Source organism: Sus scrofa, chromosome 5, assembly GCF_000003025.6.
Source record: "Sus scrofa isolate TJ Tabasco breed Duroc chromosome 5, Sscrofa11.1, whole genome shotgun sequence".
In the NCBI taxonomy this organism is placed as follows: Eukaryota; Metazoa; Chordata; class Mammalia; order Artiodactyla; family Suidae; genus Sus; species Sus scrofa.
This window is the reverse complement of record NC_010447.5, coordinates 68,793,852-68,817,354: the sequence shown is the minus strand read 5'-3', so window position 1 is coordinate 68,817,354 and position 23,503 is coordinate 68,793,852. Positions and strand designations below refer to the sequence as shown.

The following is a 23,503-nucleotide window of genomic DNA, read 5'->3' as shown; positions in this document are numbered from 1 at the left end:
CAGGCCCCACCCCAGGCCTATGGAGTGAGAAACTCTGGGGATGGGGTTTCAACAAACTTCCAGATGATTCTGGTGCAGGCTGAAGTTTGAGAACCACAGCTCTGGTTTAGAAAAATCTCCCACTTGAGCTCATCTTTGCCTCAACAATCTTAGGTTCCATCTGCCTTTCTAGGCTAAATGTAATCACGACCCATTCTACAGCTGAGCATTTGACACGCGCTGCCTGGTTAACCCAGGGCTAGAACTCTGGCCCCTTGACCCTTCTCTGGTCAGTCCCTCTTTCTCTTCATCACGTGTCTTTAGAATCATTCCATAATGAAAAGCAGAAGCATGCAGTAAATCTGTGCTGGACCAAGACGCCAGTCTCTAAGAAGAGCCAGCTGAGTCTCAGGAAGTCAGAAAATTGGGATGGAAAACCTCTCCAATGACGGCCATTGGGTGACTGTAGAATGTCTGGCGAACATGCATAACGGCTGGGAACCCCAACCCAGTCCCACCTCGCAGATGAGGGAACCAGAACCCGGGTGGGGAGCTTGACCAGGCCGGTCGGCCCCTCCCCCATCTCCCCCGCTCTGGGCTCAAATCAGGCTCCAAGGATAGAGGTCAGGTGTCTTAGAGACACGAGGTGGGTGGGTGGGTCTGGCTTCTATATTTAGATGACGCAGCCTCAGCTGGGAGGTTCCAGCAGCACCAGAGCAGGTTTGCCGCGGGGAGGACGCATACTCACGGACGCGGGGTGCCTGGTACCAGCACATTTTCGATATTATTGTCCCAGACAGTGGGAAGCTGGCCTCGTTTCTTTACTCTTTTTCTCTCACTTTAACCTGCCTTTCTCTCGGTTCTGTGGCCCCCTTTCTCTTTGCATCTGAGCCCTGGCTGGCCTTCTCCAAGCCTGCTGGGGACCAGCAAGGCGTGGCGGCATCCGAGCAAGGTTTTCCAGGCGGGGCAGAGCAGCTGGGTTTCCCGGAGCCTCCCGCACGCCTGGTAACCTGGTCCCGGAACGTGCACAGGAAGGGGTGTGTTGGGTGGAGAGTAGGCGGGTGCCCACTCTGGGCCAGAAAGGGGAGCATGGCCTTCCCAGAGGCCTCGCCTCCAGCTCCCTGAGACCCCTGTGCCACTGGGCTCGCCGACCTCGCCTCATCTGGGGGCAGCTTCTGGTTTGTGGCTGTGGAGAGAAGGAGCCACCATCCCCCAGTTCCTCTCACCTCCCCCCGCTTCCCGTGGGTGCGCCTCCTCCCTTTGGCTCGAATCTAACATCTTCTCTGGCTGTCTCTCCCCGCCCACCACCCCCTCCCCAAAACTCGCACGCGGCCTGGCCGTCCTCCCGCTTCCTGGCAGCGGTGGGCGTCCAGATGAGGGTGGAGTTCCTGCAGCGCACATTCTGGTCGGCCACACGGCAGGTGGGTACGAGGGCCGGGTCGGGGTGAGGACTCGCCAGCGTCGCCACCATGATGGGTGGGTGGGCTCCCACACCCTTTTCTTCTCTGCCTCCGCCCTCCCCATGTCCCTAGCGCTCTTGCCCCAGGTCCCCCTCTGCCCAGACCCAGCCCTCCACCGGCCTGCATCTCTCTTTCTCTCTGCAGCCACACCAGGTAGAGGAATGTGAGCCCCGTGGTCCCCCTACCAAGGCCCAAGCCTTGGCCATGTCTACACTGAGAGCCCTGCCCTCCAGGCCTCCCTTCCCACCCCTGCGGCCCCACAGTCCAAGGACTGCACCTCACTGTCCTCTAGCAGCTCCACCACCCTGAACCAGCCACCCCAACACCAGGGCTCCCCAAGCACTGCCAGGTCCTCACCAGGAGCCACCCACCAGAGGGGAGGGGAGAGGGGTAACAGCCCAGCCCCCACCACACAGCCGATCTTACTTACTGCCAAGGCCGCAGGCCTGGCTCCCTCAGAGGACGCTGACCCGTGACCCCTCTCCCCAAATGCACACACCCAGTGCTTACACACCATGCACAAGCCATGTGTACAACAGACAAGCGCACCCACAACACACACCCCCCGTATACATACCACATAAACTAAACGTGTATATGACACACCTGCACAGACCATAGGCGTGCAGTGGACACCGTCCCCCACACGGGTGCATCACACATGTACACACATCACACCCATGTGCACGCCACACGAATACACAACTTATTCCCATCACACCCATGTGCACGCCACACGAATACACAACTTATTCCCCTCTTTCCCCTGCAGTGCGGTGCTGCCGAGGGGCCGTGCTTGGAGAGCTGCCAGGACAGCGTAAGCGCCTCCCCAGTGGGAAGAGGGTGGGCCAGCCCCTCCCTCCCTGCAGCCTGGGCTCCACACAGGGAGCCCCCCTGCGGTGGGCGGGCAGGGACGGGGGTCAGTGGCAGGGTTTGGCCTTGACCTCCTTCTGGGGGTCTTCCAGGACCTGGACTGCTTCGTCATTGACGGCAATGGGTTTATCCTGATCTCGGAGAGGGCCCAGGAGGTAAGGTACTTGGGAGGCGGAACTGAGGGGTCACGCTGCCCAGAGAAAGGCGGGAAGCCATCCCAGCCCAGGCCCAACTAGAGGAAGAGGTCTGATGAAAACCAAAGCCAGCACCCCAAGCCCCCAGAATCCAGGTGCCCAGAGAGGCCTGGCCCTTCCCTCCTCCTTTCCCTCCCCTCCCCCTTTCATCCCTGGGCCTCAAAGTGCAGCAAGGGGACCGGCAGCAGCAGCTGGAGGCTTGATAGAAATGCCAATTTTCAGGCCTCACCCCAAACTGAGGGGATCAGAAACCGGGGTGGCCAACCCTCCCTCCCCCATGCCCCTGACTGTGATGAGGTCGGGGACCGCTGCCCAGGCTTCAGGGCGCTGCTGTCTGTCTCATGCCCTTTCCCAGGGGCCTGGGAGAGAGGCCTGATGCTTTCATAGTTAAAGCGGGGCCGCTCTCCCAAAGAAGGGTGGGCAGCCTGGCTGGAGGCTACGTGGTAACTTGACCAGTGTCTGGGAGCTGCTCCCATCTCGGAATCTGGTGTCTGGACAGGGGGTCCCTTGGTGAAGAAGCCTAGATTCAGGACAGAGTGGGGGACAGGCTGGGGGAGTACGAGCCTCGGCGGGAGCCTCAGCTCCCCCACCCTGCTGGGTCTGCTCATTCCCACGGCCCTTCCGCAAACACGCACACTGCTACCGGGAGCCAGACACCCCAGCCGTGAGGAGCAGAGAGGCAGACGCCTGTCCCCCAGGACCTCACTGTCTGGTAATGCAGACACTCACACGTGCACACAACACACCACAAATCAAGTTTCGCCTCCCAGCAAGGGAGTCACACAGAACTCTGTACCTTTTTGAAAACCCATCTGGGTGCAACCCCTAGACTGATGTCACACCAACTCAGAGTTCAAAGGCACCGGGGCCGCCCCTGGGACCAGCCAGTCAGGTGGACTGTGCTGAAGGGCATCTGGAGGGGAACCTAAGAGGCAAGGCGAGGTCCGGAGCTCATCCCGCTGCACCGCCCCCCTCACAGATGGGAAGATTCCTAGGGGAGGTGGACGGTGCCCTCGTGACCCAGCTGCTCGGCATGGGAGTGTTCAGCCAGTAAGTGGGGCGCCCCCCACCCCCGCAAACCTCAATACACCTGGGGGCGGGGGTAATGGGAGGCTAAAAGGCCCAGGCGGACCTCAGATCTTGACCTCAAAAGCCCAGAGGGAGCCAGCTCCCAAGAACTCCAAAAGCAGCCTTGCTGAAGCTGGGGAAGGCCAGGGTGGGGGGGTCCATTTTGTGATCCTTAGAGGGAAAAGCACATTTTGCTCTTCATCATGGAAGTCTAAGCACAGAAATGTCACTTTCTGATCTGCCTGATCATGCCCCTCGCGGATCTGGGGGAGGGAAAACTGCAAACCCCCCCCCCCCCGCCCAGGGACGATGGCGGGTGGGGGGGGAGGTTTAGGGAGGGTGGGTCCTAGACTTGCCCTGCCCTGCCTCTGATTTCAGAGTGACCATGTACGACTACCAGGCCATGTGCAAGCCCCCCACTCACCACCCCAGCGCCTCCCGGCCCCTGGCCAGTGTGAGTGTCACCCCAGATGTCCCCTCTGTCTCAAGCCTGTCCCTTTCTCATTAGAGCTCCAGGGCCACTCTCAGTCCCCTCCCACTGCCCCCTGCACACAGCCGGCTCCCACCCCAGGTCCTACCTGGGGCTTCAGGGCAATTGCTCTGGCAGAAGAAGTAGGCTCCCAATCTCACAAACCATCAGAGACCCCAGAGATGTCACCCAGTGTGATGACAGAAGGGATTTCCCAGTAGTGCAGCTTGCGGTGCTTCCCTGCTGGGGTTGGGAGCCCGGGACCTGGGGTCAACACTGTGTCCCCTCCTCCCAGCCCATCTCTGCCCTCCTGACGGCTGCCAGGTGGCTGGTGAACGAGCTCATGCTGTGAGTGAGGGGCCTGGGGCTTCATGTGGGGCGGTTTCTGAGGGAGCCCTTAGAGCTAGCAACCCGGGGGGGTGGCAAGGGCCCTGGGATAAGATGCCCTTCCCTGTGCACACACCCTGTACTGCCCCCCAGAAGCCCCCCCCCCGCTCTTGCCCCCCCAGTCCCCTACTCCCCCCATGGAAACCTCTGCCCCCCCAGACCCTCTGCCCCTTTGCCAACCCCCCCGGAGCACCCCCTGCCCCTCCACCAATCCCCCGTGGGAGCACCCCCCGCCCCTCTGTCCCTGTGCAAACCCCTCTGGGAGCCTGCCTCTCCTGCTCCTCTGCAAACCTCCCCTCCCCCGATCTTCCCCCTCTCCCCCGATCTCCCCCTCCCCTCTGCCCTGCCCCTCCCTCCCCCTCTCTGCCCCCCTGCCCTCCCCTCCCCCTCCCCCTCCCTCTGCCCCCCCCCCCCCCCCCCCCCCCCCCCTCCCCCCTCCCCTCTCTGCCCTGCCCTCCCCCTCCCCTCCTGCCCTCCTGCCCTCTCTGCCCTGCCCTGCCCTCCCCTCTCTGCCCTGCCCTGCCCTCCCCTCTCTGCCCTGCCCCTGCCCTCCCCGCCCGCCTCCCTCTCCGCCCTGCCCTGCCCTCCCTCTCCGCCCTGCCCTGCCCTCCCTCTCGCCCTGCCCTGCCCTCCCTCTCCGCCCTGCCCTGCCCTGCCCTCCCCTCGGGCCTCCTCCCCACAACCCACTGCCCCCCATCCTCCTCCCTACCCCCACCCCCTTTCTCTGTACCCCCTCATGCACCCCCCTCCCTCTCCCTGCACCCTGCCTACCCCTGCCTTCACCCCCCTCTTTGCACCCTCCTGCCCCTTCCCTGCACAACGCTGCCCAGCAAGAACGAGCGTGGCCAGCCGTGTCCATGGTGAGGGGCAGGCCTGAGATGGGTTCTGTCCAGCAGGCTCCTGCTGGAGTGGAGCGCCTGGGGCTCTTGGCATGCGGACAACAGGGCGGAGGGTGAGTGTGCTGGGCTGCAGGCGCCCAGAGGGGCAGTGACATTCCAGCTGCCTTGAGGAAGCTCACCTCTGGGGGGAGGATGGGGGAAGGGGACTCTGGAGAGCCCACTGCTCAGGTCCCTCCTGTGGGCCTTCTCATCACCTTGCCCCCACTTCGGTATGATGTCCCACTATCTCGGATACAAAGGCTCTGTGTGACGTCATCCATCCCATGAGGCACCATCATTGCCCTGTATGACATAATTCATCCTGTGTGACGATGTTACCCTATGTGATGCCATTCCCCCCTGTGACACCATTCCCCTCACCCCACTGGTCTACCCCATGTGACATCATCCATCCCACGTGACAACAACATTCTGTGTGACGCCATTCATCGTCTACCCCGTGTGCCATCACCATGACCCGTGCGGGGCCGTGTGTCCTGGGCAGCCAAGACCGTCTTCCATCACTGTAAGTAGAACAGTGGGGAGACCAGGGCGGGCTTGGTGCTGTCCCAGGAGCGCACCCAGGCGGATGGTCCCCTCCCTCCTGAACCCCTGACTCCAAAGGTGTCCGGTGTCTCTGTCCTGCTTTGTCCAAAGGCCCCTCCCAATGGAGAGTCTCATTCCTGAGGGTTGGGCATGGAGCCCAGACCTTGTCCGGGAAGAAAGGCTTGTGTAGCCCAAAGGCCGTGTGGCCTGTGCACATGAGCAGCTCTTCTCCCCTGGAGTAGACACGGTCTGCCAGGGCGGCCGCCAGGGCCTCTGCCCTGTGCTTGCCGAGTTATTCCTCAGCCAACTCAAGTGACCACACAGCTTAGGAGGCTGGGTGCTGGGCCCCTGTCCAGCTAGGTGGCCCAGGACAGGGAGCAGCCCAAGGCCTGTCCAGGAGGTGTGTCTGCAGAGCACCTGGTGGGACGGTCCACGGAGACTGGGGGTGAGAGGGTGAAGGGCCTGCAGCCCCAGACCCTCTGCCCTCTTCTCAGACCAGGATGTCACTGCTGACAGTGAAGGGAGAGGTGGCTTCCCCAGGGTCACACGAGCATGAGGGTCACACACAGCTGCTCTCCCTCCTCCCCCCACCCCCAACACGTCCTGAGTCTTGTGGCCAGCGGACATAGGGAACACACTGCCCGGAATGTTGATGCCAGTCCCCGCGGGCACGGCCAAGGCCCTCTCAAGTCCACAGCCTCTCCATGTCCCCGCAGCCCACAAGCACAAGAAGCAGGATGTGCTGCAGCCCTGCGACACCGCATACCCCGTGTTCGTGCACCAGACAGCTGTCCAGGAGGCCAACGGCATCATCGAGTGTGGAGCCTGCCAGAAGTGCGCGGGCATCTCGGGTGGGAGAGGGCAGGGGTCCCCACTTCCCCAGCGGGGGACCCACAGGCCAGGCTGGGGGAATATGCAGTATGGGGGCGGAGGGGGGGCAGTGAGGGCAGATCTGGGAAGGAGAGTCAGCGTGCTGCAGAAGCCTGTCCCCAGAGGCACAAGGATGTACCCCGTGAATGACCAGGATGCCAGGCTCCTCTGGCTCTGTGCCTGGCTCCCGAGGGGAGGCCACTGGCCCCCCACACACACCAGACTCTGCCTGGTCCTGACCCCGGGAGGCCTGGTCAAAGTTGTGTCCTGCTGACTCCCACTCAGACCTGGAGCCGCCTGCTGCCAGGAGGTTCTGACCTAGACCTGAGCCGGGGTCAACAGCCTCCTCCAGGCTGTCCTCTCGACTAGTGTGCCACTCCCTGGGCGCTTCCTGGGATGGCTTGAGACCCCAGACCATCCATCCCTTAGGAAATGCTGAGCAGGGGCTGCCGCCTGAAGCAGCAGGCCTGGTGTGTGACTGTGGCCCCCCTCCCGCCCCCCTGCACCCTGCACGGGCAGCTTGCAGGACTTTGGTGCCACCTTGTGGCCAAGCATGAGTACTGCATCCCACGGCCTGCCCCCACACCTGCTCAGGGCAAAGATGGCCACACATCCCCGTTTGCTTTGTGAGGTCTTGACTTATGCTTGTTGTCCCTGCATATATCAGTAGCAAGTCCTTTCATTCTCAAAAATGCCCCCCCCAAATGTTTGAGCTTCCTCGACTTCTACAATCTGCTGGGAAAGGAGCAGTGCTGCAAAGGCTCGTGGGTAAAACAAGCCATGAGGCCAGCTGGTAGTCAGGACAGGCCTGGGCTGCCCCTGGACTGAGCTGGTCCCAACTCCACGTCCCAGAAGGCTCAGGGTAAAGCTGCCACGGAGGACTGCCCCCCCACCCCCCTGATCTCTCTGCTACAGGACATTTGTGATGCAACAGATTCCCAAGAGCAACCTTCTCCTGCTGGTGACAGACCCCACCTGTGACTGCAGCATCTTCCCACCAGTCCTTCAAGAGGCCATGGAGGTCAAATATATCCTCCCCATCCTCGGGATGGATGGGTCAAGGAGGTGGGAGGAGGGGAGGACATGACACTGAGAGGCTCAGATTTTGAGAGGTGGGGGCCACCCTCTCCGGGCCCCTCCTGACCCTGGAAGCGACTTGCAGGGCAGCTGGTCCCACCAGGGGGTCAGTTCTCCCAGAACTCGGCTTCCAGAATCTCCAGAATCAGCTCCATCACCAGGTGTGTCCACCTTAACGGCAAGCTCTGCACATAACGCCTCTGTCAAGTGTGACAGGATGCGCTCCCAGAAGCTGCGCCGGCGACCAGACACCTGCCATGCCTTCCATCCAGAGGTGGGGGCTCGGGGGTCGGGGTGGGGCTTCTTCCCCAAACCGTGAACCTGGGCCCCTCTGGATGCTGACAGATGCAGCTGCACAGGTGCCTCCGTGGCAAGTGGACTCACCACACATGTACAGTTCAGGGCTGACCAAGGCTGAGGGCCGAGGGAACAGCCTCTCCTTTCCCCAGAATGGAGGGGTCCAACAAAGGGGCCAGGCCATGTCGCCTCCACTTGCTGGAACTTCCCTCCTTCCCCGGGCCATTGGCCTCAATTAGTCCCAGAGACACCCCCACACACACACACCCGGCCTCGGCTGGGGACAGTTACCTCACCTTGAATGTTCTGGGTTCACAGGAGAACGCCCAGGACTGTGGTGGCACCTCGGACACCTCAGCCTCACACCCCCTGCTCCTGCTACCTCTGTGTGCCTGGGTGCTGCCACCCCGGCTGCTGCAGTGACCCCTGCCCAGTCTGACCTGTTTGACAAGTCAATCCTTCCAGAGACACTGGCACGTCAGCAGTGGATGTGGGCTCCAGCGCTCTACAGTGGGATCCTCGCCCAGCTCAACACTCATCCCAAGCTTGGGCTGATGGTCCCTGCCTCCCAAGAGTGCTGGTTGGAGCCAGAAATCGCTCCCCCAAAACCTTGCAGGGTGCCTGGTACTGTCCACCCAAGTCCCAATGTGCATCCTCCTTTCCGTCCCCCTCTTTGGGAGTCCATGAACTCGGTGGGGACCACGACAGAATTTATTTCCAGCTAGACTCCGGAGAGGCTCGGCTGTTTCTCAGGAATCCAGGTGGTCTTCAGTGGAATCCAAGGACTTAGAGGTACTGAGAAAAAGGAGGAGAATGAGGCCAACAGCAGAAAGGAGAAGAGAGCAGGAATGCGCCCACCAGAAATGCAGCCGCCCCGGGGTGAGTGCACGGCAGGGCTGCTCAGTCTCCCCGCTGCACGTCAACTACCTGCATGTGTATGCGAGACAGACAGGGAGAGAGACAGAGGAAAGGCAGGGTCCTTTACATTAACGTGGCTGCATGTGATGTTCACAAACCGTTGATGTTTTTTTAAAAATTCTAAAAATGTCTTGCAAAGCTCTAATTAAAGAATGTCTGCATCTCTAAGAAAGAGCCAATAGGGTGAGATACAAGCTGCTTTGGCGGAAGAGGATGCAAATTCAGGGGAGGTGGCAGCCAACACTGCAGCCAAGCAGAGGTGCAGGAGAGTGTCCCTCATGGTTGACATGGTCAGGGGGCTCCTGAGGGCCAACTCCAGGTCCCAGGATGCCAGGTCCCACCGGCAGGTGATCTTTCTCTGGCTGCTGGTAGGCAAGAGACTACCCGACTCTGTCCCGGGGTCTGGAACTCTGGGGAACATTCCAGAGTCCACTGGGAAGGGAGAGCAGGGTCTGGGTCTCTGCGTGGCCGGAAGTGGGTTCTAAGGCTTGGCGCTCCCTTTCAGAACCAAGGGAAGCAAAGACCGTTTCTCATAAACCAAGCTTGCTACTCACCTGGGTTAACAGAACATTCTGGAGTCTGGCCTTCAGAGGTCAGCACTGTCCTTCTCTCTACTTTGGTAGTTTTACCACCACCAAAGGACAGCAGGTGGCAGCCTGGCTCAAGCTAAAGTCCTGTCACCTTGATTTCAGAGACAGGTTAAAAAAACCTAAGGCATTCAGGCATTCAGTCAATGACAAGATACTGGGGGAGAAATTCCTGAAATCCCTCTTCCTTTGCATGACCAAGAGCAAGAGAGCTTTCAAAACACTGGTAGCCCTCTGAGTACACACCCCCTAAATGTCCTAGGCTAGTCTATTTAGTATAGAAAACCTCTCTGGTGGCCAAAAAATACTATGAATAATTCCACAAGATCTTACTTAACTTGAACAGTCAGTTCCTGGAGAGCTTTTTCAGTCTGGGCTCCAGCACTCAAGGGAAGTTTCCAAAATTTTAAGCTTCAGTGTCTAAATTGCAGCTTTAAGCAAGAAGTACCAAAAGCTATGGCGTTAAGGCAGTGTAAAAACAGAAACCCCCAAGAAAAGTTCATGTTCCATTTGGTTCTTTTTATTAGAAGTTGAGAACACAGCAAGTAGGGAAATCCCATGGGGAAGGGAACCACCACACAAATGCCTCTCCGGAACCCCAACCTATGATCCCCAAAGTGTGCTTTGTGGCTTCAGCAATTTATAAAGGGGAAGGGGGACAATACTGAAAAGGCCACTATTTAATGGTGAGAGGATGAAGCTGTAGAGGTCCTAACCAGCCCAGGGCCCAAAGGAAATTAAAAATCTGCAGAGCAAGCGAGCCCCTGACTGCTGAGAGTAAGGCATCCAGGCGCCAACCTGTGAGGGTTCTCAGCGAGCTGGTAAGACCGCGGAGGTGGGGAACGGGCTGCGCGCAGACATACACGGAAGTGGGCCCCCCACCCCGAGGTCAGGGGGCGCGTCGGTGGCATTTATTCCTTTTCTCCTAAGGGTTTGTGCTATGTTGAACCAGGCCAGCTCCGTTGGGGTGTGGGGCAACAAGGGCCCAGACTGCTACTGCCACTGGTGGCACAGGGCTGCCTTGGGCCCTCTGACTCCCCAGGGCATGACCACAGAGCAAGCCTGGCTTCTGATATGTGTTGCTGCTCCCATAAAACGGAGGATGTTCCCTCCAGAGGCCATGGCCCAGCCGGGCGGGCTGCCCCAGGGAAGTAATACTGTTCCTTGTCCTGCTGGGCACGGCAGCAGCTCAAGTCGTTCACTGGGTCTACCCAGGACCCAGGGCAGTGACCTTGCTCAGAACCACAACACTCAAGTTCTCCCCAAGGTCCACGGTGGAGTCTTCCTTCCTGGCTCCCACTTGCTGGAGATGGGAGGGGACGAGAAAGGAGAAACAGAACCAAGGAAACACTCCACACTGACATCACAGGGGCCACCTCTGGGACAGAAGCAGCCTTTTTCCACTCCAAGAATCCCTTCAAAGACATCTTTAGGGATTCTACCAGACTCCCTGGCAATAACATACCGCATTTCCTTTTAAAACTTCCCACCACACTATCCCTAAAAAGGGGGGTCCTGGGAATGCTGGTAACTCTGTGGTGGGTAGGTAATAGCAATGCCTTGTAAGCATTCCACTGGCTTTGTTTCCGTCTGTCACCTAGGTTTACCAGGACAGTTAACACAGATGAAACTTGCCTGATGCAAAGGAAGCCCATGGAAATGAGTCAGGAGGCACCTGGACCCAAAAGAACCTCTTTTGTGGCTGGCTCCACGCCAAGAACTATGATGCCAGGGAAAGGTCGATCTTCATTCCCAGCAGGAGGAAGACTACCTCAGGGCAGTGCTTTTAACAGAGCGAAACTCACAGGGATTTCCAGAGCTCCGTAGCAAAAATACAGAGAACTGTCCCCTCGCAACCAGTAAGCTGAAGGGGATGCCAGGAAGGAATGAGGTCTGATACTAAGAGTCTCCCCTCTCCAACCCCTCTGCCAAGTAGATGGCTCTGCTCCTTAGAAAGGGCCACTGTCAAGAGTAGACAAGTCAGTCTCGCAAACAATACCATCACTAGAGCCTTGATCTAACACATCCTGATAGCCTTTCACGTGCTATTTCCACCGGGAACATACATGCACTTCCTTCCACCTCGGGGCCACAAGGGCACTCAGGCGTAAGAGTGGCCACGTGATTGCTGGGCTGGACGCTCTGCCCCACCAGGGCCCAAGGTGTGCCAGCCTTCCGAAGGCACCTGGGTGCACAAGGCATTATACATTCCAGGGCTGTCACCTGATCATCCTAGTCACTTGTGCAAAATTGAAACAGTGTGTGGTACTTGCATGTTTCGTTCTATACAAAAATTCTCCCTCCCTCCCCTACCCCTATGTTTTAAACATTTATATAAATTTGTATTTAAACAGTAAGTTAGAAATCTTATTTACATTAATTTCTTTGTTCTCCCAAAAGAGCATCTAAAAGTACACTCTCACCCCTTAATAGAATATAAATGTTCACCGAAATTGGTCTGTATTATTGTTTGAAGGAGAGGAAGGGAGAAGGAACCTCCAACTACACTGTCCCCACGTCTAGAAATGAGCAGGATACCGATCAGAAGCCAGTTTGCCTGGGGTCTCATGGAGCCCTCAGCCAGCAGCGCCAAGAACAAGTCAGGGTTCGGGCGTCTTTCCTCTTCCCCACCCTTTGAGGTGTGATTTATTTGTTTTCTCTTCCCAGTCATGGACCGCATGGAGCCCTGGGGCGTCACAAGGCCCCTGAGGCTGCCGCATTTGGGGCTCCTCTGGTCCTGGCATCGAGGGCCAGCGAGGGAGGCCTGCAGGTGCCGCAGGCCCCGGTCGGGGTCATAGTCCCGGCTCCTGGCAGGTGTCACAGTGCCTCCTCTTCACTGCAGCCTCCGCCGATCATGAAGCGAAACTCCTGGAGGTTCGAGACGCCATGGAAGTGAACGAAAGCGCCAGCCACCACGAAGATGTGAAACAGCTGATGAGAGTGAAACTGGAGAGCAGCGGGGCAGGGGGAGACGACATTATTAAAAATTGGCCGAAGATTTTAAGATCGTGTATACTGAGCAGGGAGAGCGAGGATGGATGGACGTGACAGAACTCGAGTTGGAGGCACTGAAGCTCCGGGAAGATCCATTAAGCGTATCACTTTCTGCTGAGGCCGAGGCCAGCTGTGCCCACAGAAGTCAAGCTGTGGCCCTAAGCTCACGTACACACTTGACACTGGAGGACTTGGCAGACTTGGGGCAGACTCAGGGGTGTTTTCCTCGGTATTCATGGGCTCAGCACTAGGGCCCTGGTCATTTAAAAGCTGCTCTAGGAAAACGGAGGGACTTCCAGGATGGGGCACAGTCAACCATCAGGCAGCCAGACTTCAGCTCAAAGATGCTAAAATTACATGTATGAGATGTGACTTCAAAAGACTAGGAATACAAGCCCTTTTACTTCCTTCTCAAGCCAGAAGCTTCTACAAGCATGTGACAGGTCTGATTTAACCTGTTCTGTTGAGGACTAGGCTAGTACACACCTTAAAAGGGGATATGGTATTTGCTCAGTGCACCAAATATCACTTGCAGAATCACACTATTCTCACCCAGGAACTTCCACATGCCACAGGCGCGGCCAAAACAACAATATAACAAAAAAACACTATTCTCTCATTTTAGTCTCCAAATGAAAAAGTACAATGGCAAAACTAATTATCAAGGGACAGACACTGATTTTAGAAGAGATGCTTCCTATAAAAGCAATGGGGATTCATTTGCAGAAAAGGGGGGAGGGTGGTAAAATTTCTCCATTATCAACATCAAAACTATGATGAGGTGATCTCAGAAAGATATATCTGATCATCTGAACTTCAAAAGATGAATTAGGATTTTCTCTCTTTTTAAAGAGTAGCTAAACTAAATCTCTGAAGAGACTAGAAGATCAGCTCAGTCTATATAATCAGTAACTGGCTGAGGAACAGAATTCTGGAAGGCCAAATTCCCTATCAAACACCACTGTACTGTTGAAAATATCTCAGGCCATCTTTAGTTACAAGATGTTCTGTCTCCTGGGCCCTGTACTTTTTTTCCCCCTCTCTTAACAACTGTAGTTATCCCATCTCCTCTTCCAACCAAACACAGATACCAGTCTTTTGTTACAAGTCGCTGAATTTTGGTATCAAAAAGGACCTCAGTAAAAATCTGGCCTATCACCCTCCTCCCATACACCAGGAAACCAGACAAAGAAGACTTGCGGGATAGTGCACAGCAGCAGACAGAAATTCCACGCCTGCCACTTAATAGCCAGGGATGCTGGATAAGTAGTTACCTAATCTCCCTGAACCTCATTTCCGTATCTCTGAAATAAGAACACTGTTAACAGCTGCTACACTTTACAAGGCCAATGTATTTAAAGAGACCATCCATGTAAAGTACTCCCTCAGTACCGTGCCAGGCGCCAATAAATGTTAGTTATTATTGCACTTATTGCCCAAAGAGACACAGCTAAGGAGGGAAAGCTGAGGGCTAGAATACAGATCTCTGGATTTTGTGTCTAAAACTTTTTCAACTATTTCACTTCCCAGTCTGCCAACAACCCACCAACAGATGGACGAATACACACTAAGCCCGTGACCACACTTACCCAGATGTCACACTTGCCGGGAAAGAAGCGTTCAGGGATGCGAGCAGCATAGAGGGCAGCGCCTGTGATGTAGAGGCTGGCCATGAGCATCAACCAGCCAATCTGCCCTATGGTGGCAGCTTTCAGGAACCCCTCTGAGATGACATAGTGCAGGGTAGGAATGATTCCACTCAGGCCCAGGCCCAAAAACACTCCTAGGGGTCAAGAAAAGAACAGTAAAAATGCAGAAGAGAAACAAGGAAGAACAACTTGGGCAATCGCAGTACCTGTGATTCCGTAAGCTGAATATCCCTAAGCAGGATGCAACATTAGCCTCTTGTTTGAAAGGAAAAAGGGCTCTTCAAGCTCTGTCTGGGGTTCTGCCACGCAAGACAGCACAGCCAAGTTCTAGACAAGAGTCTATTTACAATCGCAAAGAGCCTCCTGCTGACAAAGGCTCATCTTAACAAGTCAGTCGTCTCCAGGGGTTTGGAATTAGGGTGCTCAGTGTTCCAGGAACAGACAGCTCGGGGAGTTGGCTTAAAGCAGTGCTAAATGCTGCTTCTTTAAACACACAGATTAGGGTAGAGAGCAGTTTTACACATTTATCTTTCTTAAAGTCCCAGGGTGGAGGGTGGGAGAAGCGATGAGAAAGGTGCCCTGGACAGCCCAGGCCCCAGGGTACCAGTCAGGTACAGAAATCTATCAGCCTGGCTCCACCACAGCCAGACTGCCATCAAAGTCAGAGGCTTTCAAACTTCTGGATATGACCTAGATTACAAGATAAACTGAATCGGATCAGCAACTTTTTAAATGAACTAGACTAAAAAAAATATCAAGGAGTTTCCGTCGTGGCTCAGTGGAAGTGAACCTGACTAGCATCCATGAGGTTGCAGGCTCAATCCCTGGCCTCAGTGGATTAAGAATCCAGTGTCACAGATGCAGCTCGGATCCTGCGTTGCTATGGCTGTGGTGTAGGCCGGCAGCTGCAGCTCCGATCCAACCCCTAGCCTGGGAACCTCCATATGCCCAGGGAGCAGCCCTAAAAAGCAAAAAAAAAAAAAAAAATCAGACTGTCAGGTGGAGGGTTAGGTATCAGTTTTTCCAAGTTTTATACAGTGAATTTATGTATTACATACATGTTTTTAAGGTTATAATAGAAAATGTCATGATCAAAAAGGTTTAAAGGTAACTTGGATCTAAAACTATTTTGAAATCTGCATCAACAAAGCACACAGGAAGGCCTCACAGCAGCCAGTAACTGCTCCCGCATTTTGACACACAGTTAATAATGACCTTTGCAAAACAAACTGTCACTTGGTAGGCTTCCTCAAAAGACACAGAGTCTATTTCTTGCTTTGGACATTACAATAAGCACTACCGTGCAACCGTACCCCTTGCACACTTGGGAATGAGAGAGGTGTCCAGGAGGGCAGAGCAGAGGCAGTGCTGCCTCAGAGACACACGAACAAGAGAGCCAAAGCGGTGACTACCTTTCCCACCTCCCCTTCTCCTGACAGAAAGCTTCCGCAGTCCTGTTCTCTCACTGCTCTTTTCTTCCCTGGGCTAAGCAGAGGCTGCTAGTGGTCAAAGCCAAAGGCTCAGGAACGTGGTTCTGATGGGTACAGAGCAGCCCTTGCGGCTCCACTTGCTCCAATCAGCAAAGACATTCCCAGGTCACATGCCCCGCAGACAACCCTGGCTGAGCACAGCTGGTGAGACCCAGCTCCCCTGCAGCGTGTACGATGGAGCTTCTGTCTACAGAGTAATTTTCCCATCCAAGACCTGTTCGCCTCAAGACTGAGGGCCATCAAACAGAAAGGGGATTGACACCTGTAGTAGGACCCTGTGGGGTCCCTCCCAGGCAGGAAAGCCGTACCATGTCCCCCATTTCTTGTTTGTAGAGAAAAGGTTTCAGCCTCCTGGACCTTCCCTGAGGTCCAAAAGGCAGATTCAAACAGTTACCGACTGGAGGAGTGAGGGAATGCAGAGAAAGAACACAGGGCAGTGCAGGCCAAGGCCCGTCCCTCCTCCAGGGAAACACATGGCTTCTGGCCCATGAATGAGTGTCCAGGACAGCACCTCCCCACGCTCTTACCTGCTCTTACTCCCCGATACTGAGGGGTGGCGAACATGTCCCATTGGGAGACGATGATGGCTGCGATGCCCAGCACACAGATGACAATCAAGTAGATGAAGCAAGGTTGCGGGTTACAGTAGAAAGAATAATAAAGCCAAGGAACAAAACTTCCCATGATCAGAAGAGCAATCCCGGAGTAATCTAGTCTAGAAGAGCAAAAAAATCCATTTCCTGTTAAAAATAACTGCCTGCTACAGGTTCCAATCAAAGTTCCCAGCAGATGGTATCAAGGATTCTGCCAATTCTGCTGGAAGTACTTTCCTGACCCACCGACTCTAAGTCACCAACCAAAATATGGCCTTTACAGGTACTTACTTAGAGAAGAGCCGGGAGACCCCTTCCGAATGGCAGTAGACTGTGTGGAACAGCCACGAAAAAGAAAGGCAGAGAATGGCCCCCAAGAAGAATAATCCAAAAACCACTTTCTCCTGCAAGGGGGCCACAAAGGAGATGTTTGGGCGAAACATATAAAAGATCCCCAGGCACAAGAAGAACACACAACCTAGGAAAAGAGTATGGGAAGAGAGAAAGGGTTATCCTTTTGAAGGCACAGTGCTATATACTATGTTTTCAATCCTTCATAATGCAAAGTTCCATGAGAAAATTTTCCCAAATAACTGAACCTTATCCAAACTTTTGGTCTACCCCAAACACTGTGGTATCACATATTCCTTAGCTTCACAAACCAAGTACAAAGAATAACCTATTTATCTAAGAGCATAATCAAAAAAAAAAAACAGACAATGCTGCTATTTTTAGAAAACCAAAGAAGCCCACTTCTATCTCTAGACCCAGTGTAAAATTTGATTTACACAGTCTTTGGCATACATGCTACAGCCCAGGTTTCAAAGGCCCATTTTGCAATTTCTTTTGCAATGAATGTTGATATACCAAACTCTGCCTGGAAATACAGTTTTCCTCCATCCACAGCTGTCAGGAAACTTTATGATTCTCTGGTCCTCACCAGTTGGTCCAGAAGATTCAAGAGTTAAAGACAATGAAATGCCTATTTGGGCCATTGCATAACCAATTTTTAAACTGTTCTTCACAGGAAGATCCCATGTTCTTATTGCTTAGGGAAAGGCCACTTAACACAAGACAGGCACATAAATTAAGAAGTTAAACATAACTAAGTGATTCTGTTTGATCCACTTAATAAAGGAGCTACCCTCGAATAAGAGGTCATCAACCAACTTGACATGATTCTCTATCGGACATGCACCACACTGACTACACCAGCAGCCTGGAACCTGGAGACACATTGGAAATTCAATGAGGGATAGAAATGCCCCTCAAATGGGGTAAGGGCAGACACTGTGTAGTATACTCACAGGGCTGTGTGGTCACCACCACTATTCAACCCTAGAATGTTTTCATCAGCCCAAAGAAAGTCCCATGCCTGTTCAGCTATCTCCCATTCCCACTAGACAGCTCTAGACAACCTAGCCTACTTCCTATCTCTGCTGACTTCCCCATTCTGGGTATTTCATGTATATAGACGACACAACCACTGGCCTCTGTTGGCTCCTTCCACTTAGCACAATGTTTTGAAGGCTCACTCATGTGGCCCATTATCTGCAGTCCATCCTTTTTGTGGCCGTATAATATTCCACTATATGGATATACCACATTTTATTTATCCATTGGCTCATAAATGTTCAGGTTGTTTACACTTTTGAGCATTACTGTGAAAAATGCTGCCAAAAACATCCATGTACACATTTTTGTGTGAATATGTTTTTAATTCTCTTGGGTATATACCTAGAATGAGAATTGCTGACAATTCTAAACTTTCTGAGGAAGCGCCAAACCATCTTCTGTAAGGGCAGCACCATTTTATATTCCACCAGCAAGGCATGAGAGTTCTATATCCCCTACCCTGGCAGACTTGTTATTTTCCACTTCCTTGGTAAGAACCACTCTAGTACATGTGAAGTGCTATCTCACTGCACTTCCTCAAATGAGTCACGATATTGAGCATCTCTTCAGGTGTTCGTTGGCCATTTGTATGTCTATTCTGATGCTTTCCCCACTTTTAAAACTGAGTTATCTTTCCGTTGTTTAGCTGTAAGAGTTCTTTGCTAGACCTTTACCAGACACATGATTTGCAAACACTGTCTCCATTCTGTGGGTTATCTTTTTACTTTCTTGATAATGTCCCCTGACATACAAAAATTTTTAATTTGATCAAGTCCAATTTAATTTTTCTTTGGCTGCTCACAATTTAGGTGTCAATTCTAAGAAATTTAATCCAAGGTCATAAAGATTTACAGCTATGGTCTCTCCTAATGGGTTCATAGCTTTAGCTCCTCTGTTTCGGTCTTTGAACCACCTGGAGTTAATTTTTCTATATGGTGTGAGTTAGAGGTCCAACTTTAGTCAATTGCGTACTGGTTGCTCAGCCTTTCCTAACACCATTTGCTGAGGACTGTTCTCTCCCCCACTGTACTCTTTCTTCAATATACAGTCATGATGGGAAAAAATATCATAGATCACATCCTACTTCAAACCAAACTGAAATTTAATAGCGAATAGTCTAAGTAATGAATTTCAAAAAATCAGTTTACTTCTATTACATAACTACCCTCCTCTCCGTGCTCATTAAAACACTATACTCCATTTTGTATGGTGCCTTTTCCTTGGCCTGGTTTAAGGGCATGTCTGAAAATCTAGTAGAGAAAAATGTAACTCGGCTATAATGAAATCATTATGTAAACCAGGATAATTACAACCGGTGAGAAATCACATTGTTAGAAATACAGAAAACAAAAATGGCAAGTACAAAATACATTTTCTAAGTTCTGGTTTCTTTTCTTTTTTTCTTTTTTTGTCTTTTTAGGGCTACACCTGTGACACATGGAGGTTCCCCGGCTAGGAGTCGAATCGGAGTTGTAGCTGCCGGCCTACACCACAGGGACAGCCACAGCCACGGAGGAGACAAGCCATATCTTCGACCTACACCACAGCTCACGGCAACACCGGATCCTTAACCCATGAGCGAGGCCAGGGATCGAAACTTTGTCCTCGTGGATGCTAGTCAGAGTCATTTCCGCTGAGCCGCGATGTTTCCCATTTTCTGTTCTGTCTTTACCCTCCAATACCTTGGTGGGGGAGAGAGAGAGTGATCCCCTCACACCACCATTACATACCTAAGAGATGTGTCCAGATGTTGCCCGTCTCTGTGTGTATTCTGAAAATGCTCTTAAAACAGGCCCGGAAGGAGGGCATGGGGGGCCGGTGTCCATGTAAAAGGAAGTCGTTATCCTTGAGCCAGTCAGGCAGCACATCGTGAGGGATTACTCGCCATCGACCTTCCCACACCTGGAAGAGTATCACCCAGTACCTCTGAGTCTGTCAGTTAAGCAACACTGACAACTATCTCTTACCACACTTGTCTTTTAGTAAGAAAACTAACATTCAAGAGGTATAATGTCCTAGATTCTGAGTTTTTTAAAAACTCGAGGAAAAACATTTTCTACAATGGTGGGGGTGGGGGGTTCATAAGAAAGGGACGAGTAAATGAAACTTACAGAAAACACCCAAGAGTGGCTAAAGGCAGGCACCCAGCCCTCATCCTCCACCAGACTGTACCTCTGTAAAATCCATGCCATATTAACTAAGACTACTTATTTATTTATTTATTATTTACTTGCTTGCTTTTTAGGGCTGAACCTGCAACATATATATATAAGTTCCCAGGCTAGGGGTCGAATCAGAGCTGCAGCTGCCGGCCTACGCCACAGCAACACCAGATCCGAGCTGCATCTGCAACCTACACCACAGCTTGTGGCACCCTCAGATCCTTGACCCACTGAGCAAGGCCAGGAATTGAACCCATATCCTCATGGATACTAGTTGGGTTTGTTACCACTGAGCCACAACGGGAACTCCACCAAGAACATTTTATACTTAATGCTCCTATTTGTGGAAAAAAAACACAGGCTCACACTCATGTACCTTTTGCTAAAATTTCTCCCTCCTGCTTACTCTTTCTCCTCCTACCACAGCAAACAGGATGCAGGAAAGAAAGCACAGGAGTCGGGAAATCTTGGATCTGTCATTAACTAGTTGAATGAGCTTTAATTAATTAGCTTTAATTAACATACAATCCTCAAGCCTCGGTTTCCTCGTTTATAAAATGAGGACAGAAGGAGGTTATGAGGACCAAAGGAAATGACCCAAAGCACTCCATAAATAAATGACTTGGCAAATCCCAGTTCCCGCCCCAAAAGGGGTGTGCAGCCCTGACCGCCCCACAGGCTACCGCCTGAGAGTTCATGACCAGCCTTCCTGCCCTGCTCCTTGTTGTCACCCTCCCCCCACCAGACTGTAAAGGAAAGGGGTCAGGAGCCCCTCCCCCAGTCCATCATCCCCTCCGCTTGGCTCCTTTTAATGTCTCTCGGCCGAGAGAGAGACAGGACCACATAAGCCTCTGCTAAACTGAGGAAGAGTGCAGGGACACGGCTGGACCACACACCTCCAGCCACTGTGCCTACCCTGTGGCTCCATAACACCTCCTGGTCATTACTCTCTCGTATCTTCCTTAGGGACATTTTTAGAGACCCCTCTGTGGACTCCAAAGGGAGTGGGGACTAACAACAGAAGCACAGGAGTGGCCCTCTTAACACTTACTCCCTCCCTCCCCCGCATTTCAACGCAAAGCCTGAGGCCTGTGCCAATCCGGCCACTCCCTGCTTGTTCCCAAGGGACAAGAAAATACAGTAACACCAAAGGACTAGCCTAGACTGTGGATGTCTACTGCTAATTGTGCCGCCACTTACGGAAAAGCTGTTTAAGCTCCTCTGCAGGGCTTCCTGGAGAGAAAAAGTCACCCCAAGATACTGATTTTTCAGTCTAATTTGAACTTGGGTAACAGTTGAGATTAACAAGACACTACTACTATGTTTCACTTTGGGAAAGTTTTACTTTCAAAGATAGAAATCAATCCTTACCTCCCTCAAGGCAGTTCACAACACCCCAACAGCTCAGCTGTGACCATATGGAAAGTGTTAATGTGTAATCGTAGCTGAAACAGGCCCAAAAACCTGTCACATTTCTTACTAGTTGCATATGCATACAACGTCAGAGTGGTCAGAGTGATTGGCTCTAAGCAAACATCCTGGGGGTCTAAAGACAGAGTGAGGAGCTGTGCTTCCATGATCATACTGCGAGTGGTGTCATGTTCAGACACTGCCCCCATGGGCTCACCCTGCAGTGCAGCCAAGTGCCAACCCAAATAGGTATTCTCTCTCCTCCCCAAGGTCACAGCTTAGTCACTTATTTATAAGCCTGAAGGACAATGCCTAATTAGCAATGGTCCACTAGGTTTGTATTAGACCATATAATTATAATGCACAAAATATAATTAAAACAAAAACTACCCACAGAACATCTCTCATTCCCACATGGGCCTGTCTATGCTGGTAAAATGGCAACTGAAGGCTGGGAAAAAAGAGACACCAAGACCAAATCTGGCCATTCTATAAAAGTCTAAATTATTTCACTTCCCTTATTCCTATAAGAAAAGCTTTTCCAAAATGGAAAGTACACCAGTAAGGTGACAAGTAACTTGTCTGTTTGTCTTTTTAGGGCCGCACCCACGGCATATGGAGGTTCCCAGGTCAGGGGTCAAATTGAAGCTGTAGCCACCAGCCTACGCCACAGCCACAGCCATATGGGATCCAAGCCATGTCTGCAACCACAGCTCACGGCAATGCCGAATCCTTAACCCACTGAGCGAGGCCAGGGATCGAACCCACAACCTCATGGTTCCTAGTTGGATTTGTTAACCACTGAGCCATGACAGGAACTCTGACAAGTAACTTTTTTGTGTGTGTGTCTTTTTAGGGCTGCACCTGCAGCATATGGAAGTTCCCAGGCTAGAGATAGAATCGGAGCTGCAGCTGCCAGCCTACACCACACTCACAGCCACAGGTGTGTCGGTCTACACCACAACTGAGCTCTGGGTAGGGGAATGCCAGATCCTTAACCCACTGAGTGAGGCCAGGGATTAAAGCTGCATCTTCAGGGATACTAGTCAGGTTCTTAACCAGCTGAGCCACAACAGAAACTCCAGTAACTGTATTTTAAACTCCAGTAACTTCATTTTAAACTCTAGTAACTTCATTTTAAACTGTCAGCATACAGAGTTCCCACTGTGGCACAGCAAGTTAAGGATCGTGTTGTCTCTGTGGAGGCACGGGTTCGAACCCCAGTCTGGCATAGTGAGTTAAGGATCCAGTGTTGCTGCAGCTATGGCGTAAGCTGCAGTTGTGGCTCGGATTCAATCCCTGGCCCAGGAATTTCTATGACGTGGGTATGGCCAAAAAAGAAATTAAAAAAATAAAAAGTAAACTGTTGACTTGCTTCCAACCCAAGAAATAGAGACCTATGTCACTAATATCTGAGGGCTATCAGGGTGGGCAGCTCAGGCCGCAGTGGTGGAACAACCCAGGAAGCCTCTCTCCTTTGCTCACAGATAAGCTGCTGTGGGTGATAAGGGAATCGTAATAATTTCTGTGCGGTTTTTCTTCAGAAAACCGCACACAGTCTATAGCAAACAAATAAATGCCCTATTCATTCGCCCACTAGCTGTTAACCTGGAAAGTTTTATTTGCTTCATTCTTTATTCTGAGTTTAGAAAGGAGAACAAAAAGTCAGGCAACAGGACCCCACTGACCCGTAAATAGAAAAATTCCTAGTGGCTGACACTAAATATTCAACTTTGAGAGATTTAACACCAAACCTGCTTTTTGAAAAAGTATATATTTTAAATTCCTTTGTGCACATTCTCTTGAGACAGTGGTTACTAGAATGGGCCTATTGTTCTGCCTGGCTTTTTCTTTACCATTTTCAAACACTGACTAAAACATCCTGGGTTTTAGGGAGTTTCTGCTGTGGCTCAGCACAAATGAGTACGACTAGTATCCATGAGGATACAGGTTTGATCCCTGGCCTCGCTCAGTGGGTCAGGGATCCAACATTGCCATGAGCTGTGGTGTAGACTGCAGAGGCAGCTTGGATCCTGCGTTGCTATGGCTGTGGTGTAGGCTGGCAGCTGTGCTCCTATTTGACCCCTAGCCTGGGAACTTCCATATGCCACAAACGCGGCCCTAAAAAGCAAAAAAAAAACCTGGGCTCTAAAAGCAGACCCATAAATGTTCAGCCCCTCCACCACCACTCCCCATCCATCCTTTTG

General features: G+C 52.5%; 2 protein-coding genes across 4 annotated transcripts in view; one reads left to right on the top strand and one right to left on the bottom strand.

The window, feature by feature from the left end:
• Nucleotides 1-12,263, top strand: part of CACNA2D4 (calcium voltage-gated channel auxiliary subunit alpha2delta 4) — a 94,306-nt gene extending 82,043 nt beyond the window's left edge. Inside the window, exons 25-36 of the mRNA XM_021092500.1 lie at nucleotides 1,339-1,400; nucleotides 2,212-2,256; nucleotides 2,405-2,467; nucleotides 3,486-3,556; nucleotides 3,953-4,028; nucleotides 4,339-4,391; nucleotides 5,327-5,382; nucleotides 5,814-5,834; nucleotides 6,571-6,688; nucleotides 7,640-7,752; nucleotides 7,993-8,075; nucleotides 8,417-12,263. Of these exons, the coding sequence (XP_020948159.1) occupies nucleotides 1,339-1,400; nucleotides 2,212-2,256; nucleotides 2,405-2,467; nucleotides 3,486-3,556; nucleotides 3,953-4,028; nucleotides 4,339-4,391; nucleotides 5,327-5,382; nucleotides 5,814-5,834; nucleotides 6,571-6,688; nucleotides 7,640-7,752; nucleotides 7,993-8,075; nucleotides 8,417-8,521 (866 nt within the window). The 3' untranslated portion in view covers nucleotides 8,522-12,263. The remainder of the gene's footprint in view (nucleotides 1-1,338; nucleotides 1,401-2,211; nucleotides 2,257-2,404; nucleotides 2,468-3,485; nucleotides 3,557-3,952; nucleotides 4,029-4,338; nucleotides 4,392-5,326; nucleotides 5,383-5,813; nucleotides 5,835-6,570; nucleotides 6,689-7,639; nucleotides 7,753-7,992; nucleotides 8,076-8,416) is intronic.
• Nucleotides 10,108-23,503, bottom strand: part of ADIPOR2 (adiponectin receptor 2) — a 51,459-nt gene continuing 38,063 nt past the window's right edge. The window contains exons 5-9 of one of the 3 annotated variants that reach the window (XM_021091197.1): nucleotides 19,455-19,626; nucleotides 16,621-16,807; nucleotides 16,264-16,451; nucleotides 14,187-14,380; nucleotides 10,108-12,549 (exon numbers count right to left, since the gene is read on the bottom strand). In XM_021091197.1, coding sequence (XP_020946856.1) covers nucleotides 12,421-12,549; nucleotides 14,187-14,380; nucleotides 16,264-16,451; nucleotides 16,621-16,807; nucleotides 19,455-19,626 — 870 coding nt within the window. In that variant the 3' untranslated portion in view covers nucleotides 10,108-12,420. The remainder of the gene's footprint in view (nucleotides 12,550-14,186; nucleotides 14,381-16,263; nucleotides 16,452-16,620; nucleotides 16,808-19,454; nucleotides 19,627-23,503) is intronic. The other 2 variants (XM_005664110.3, NM_001007192.1) reach the window with 2 other exon arrangements.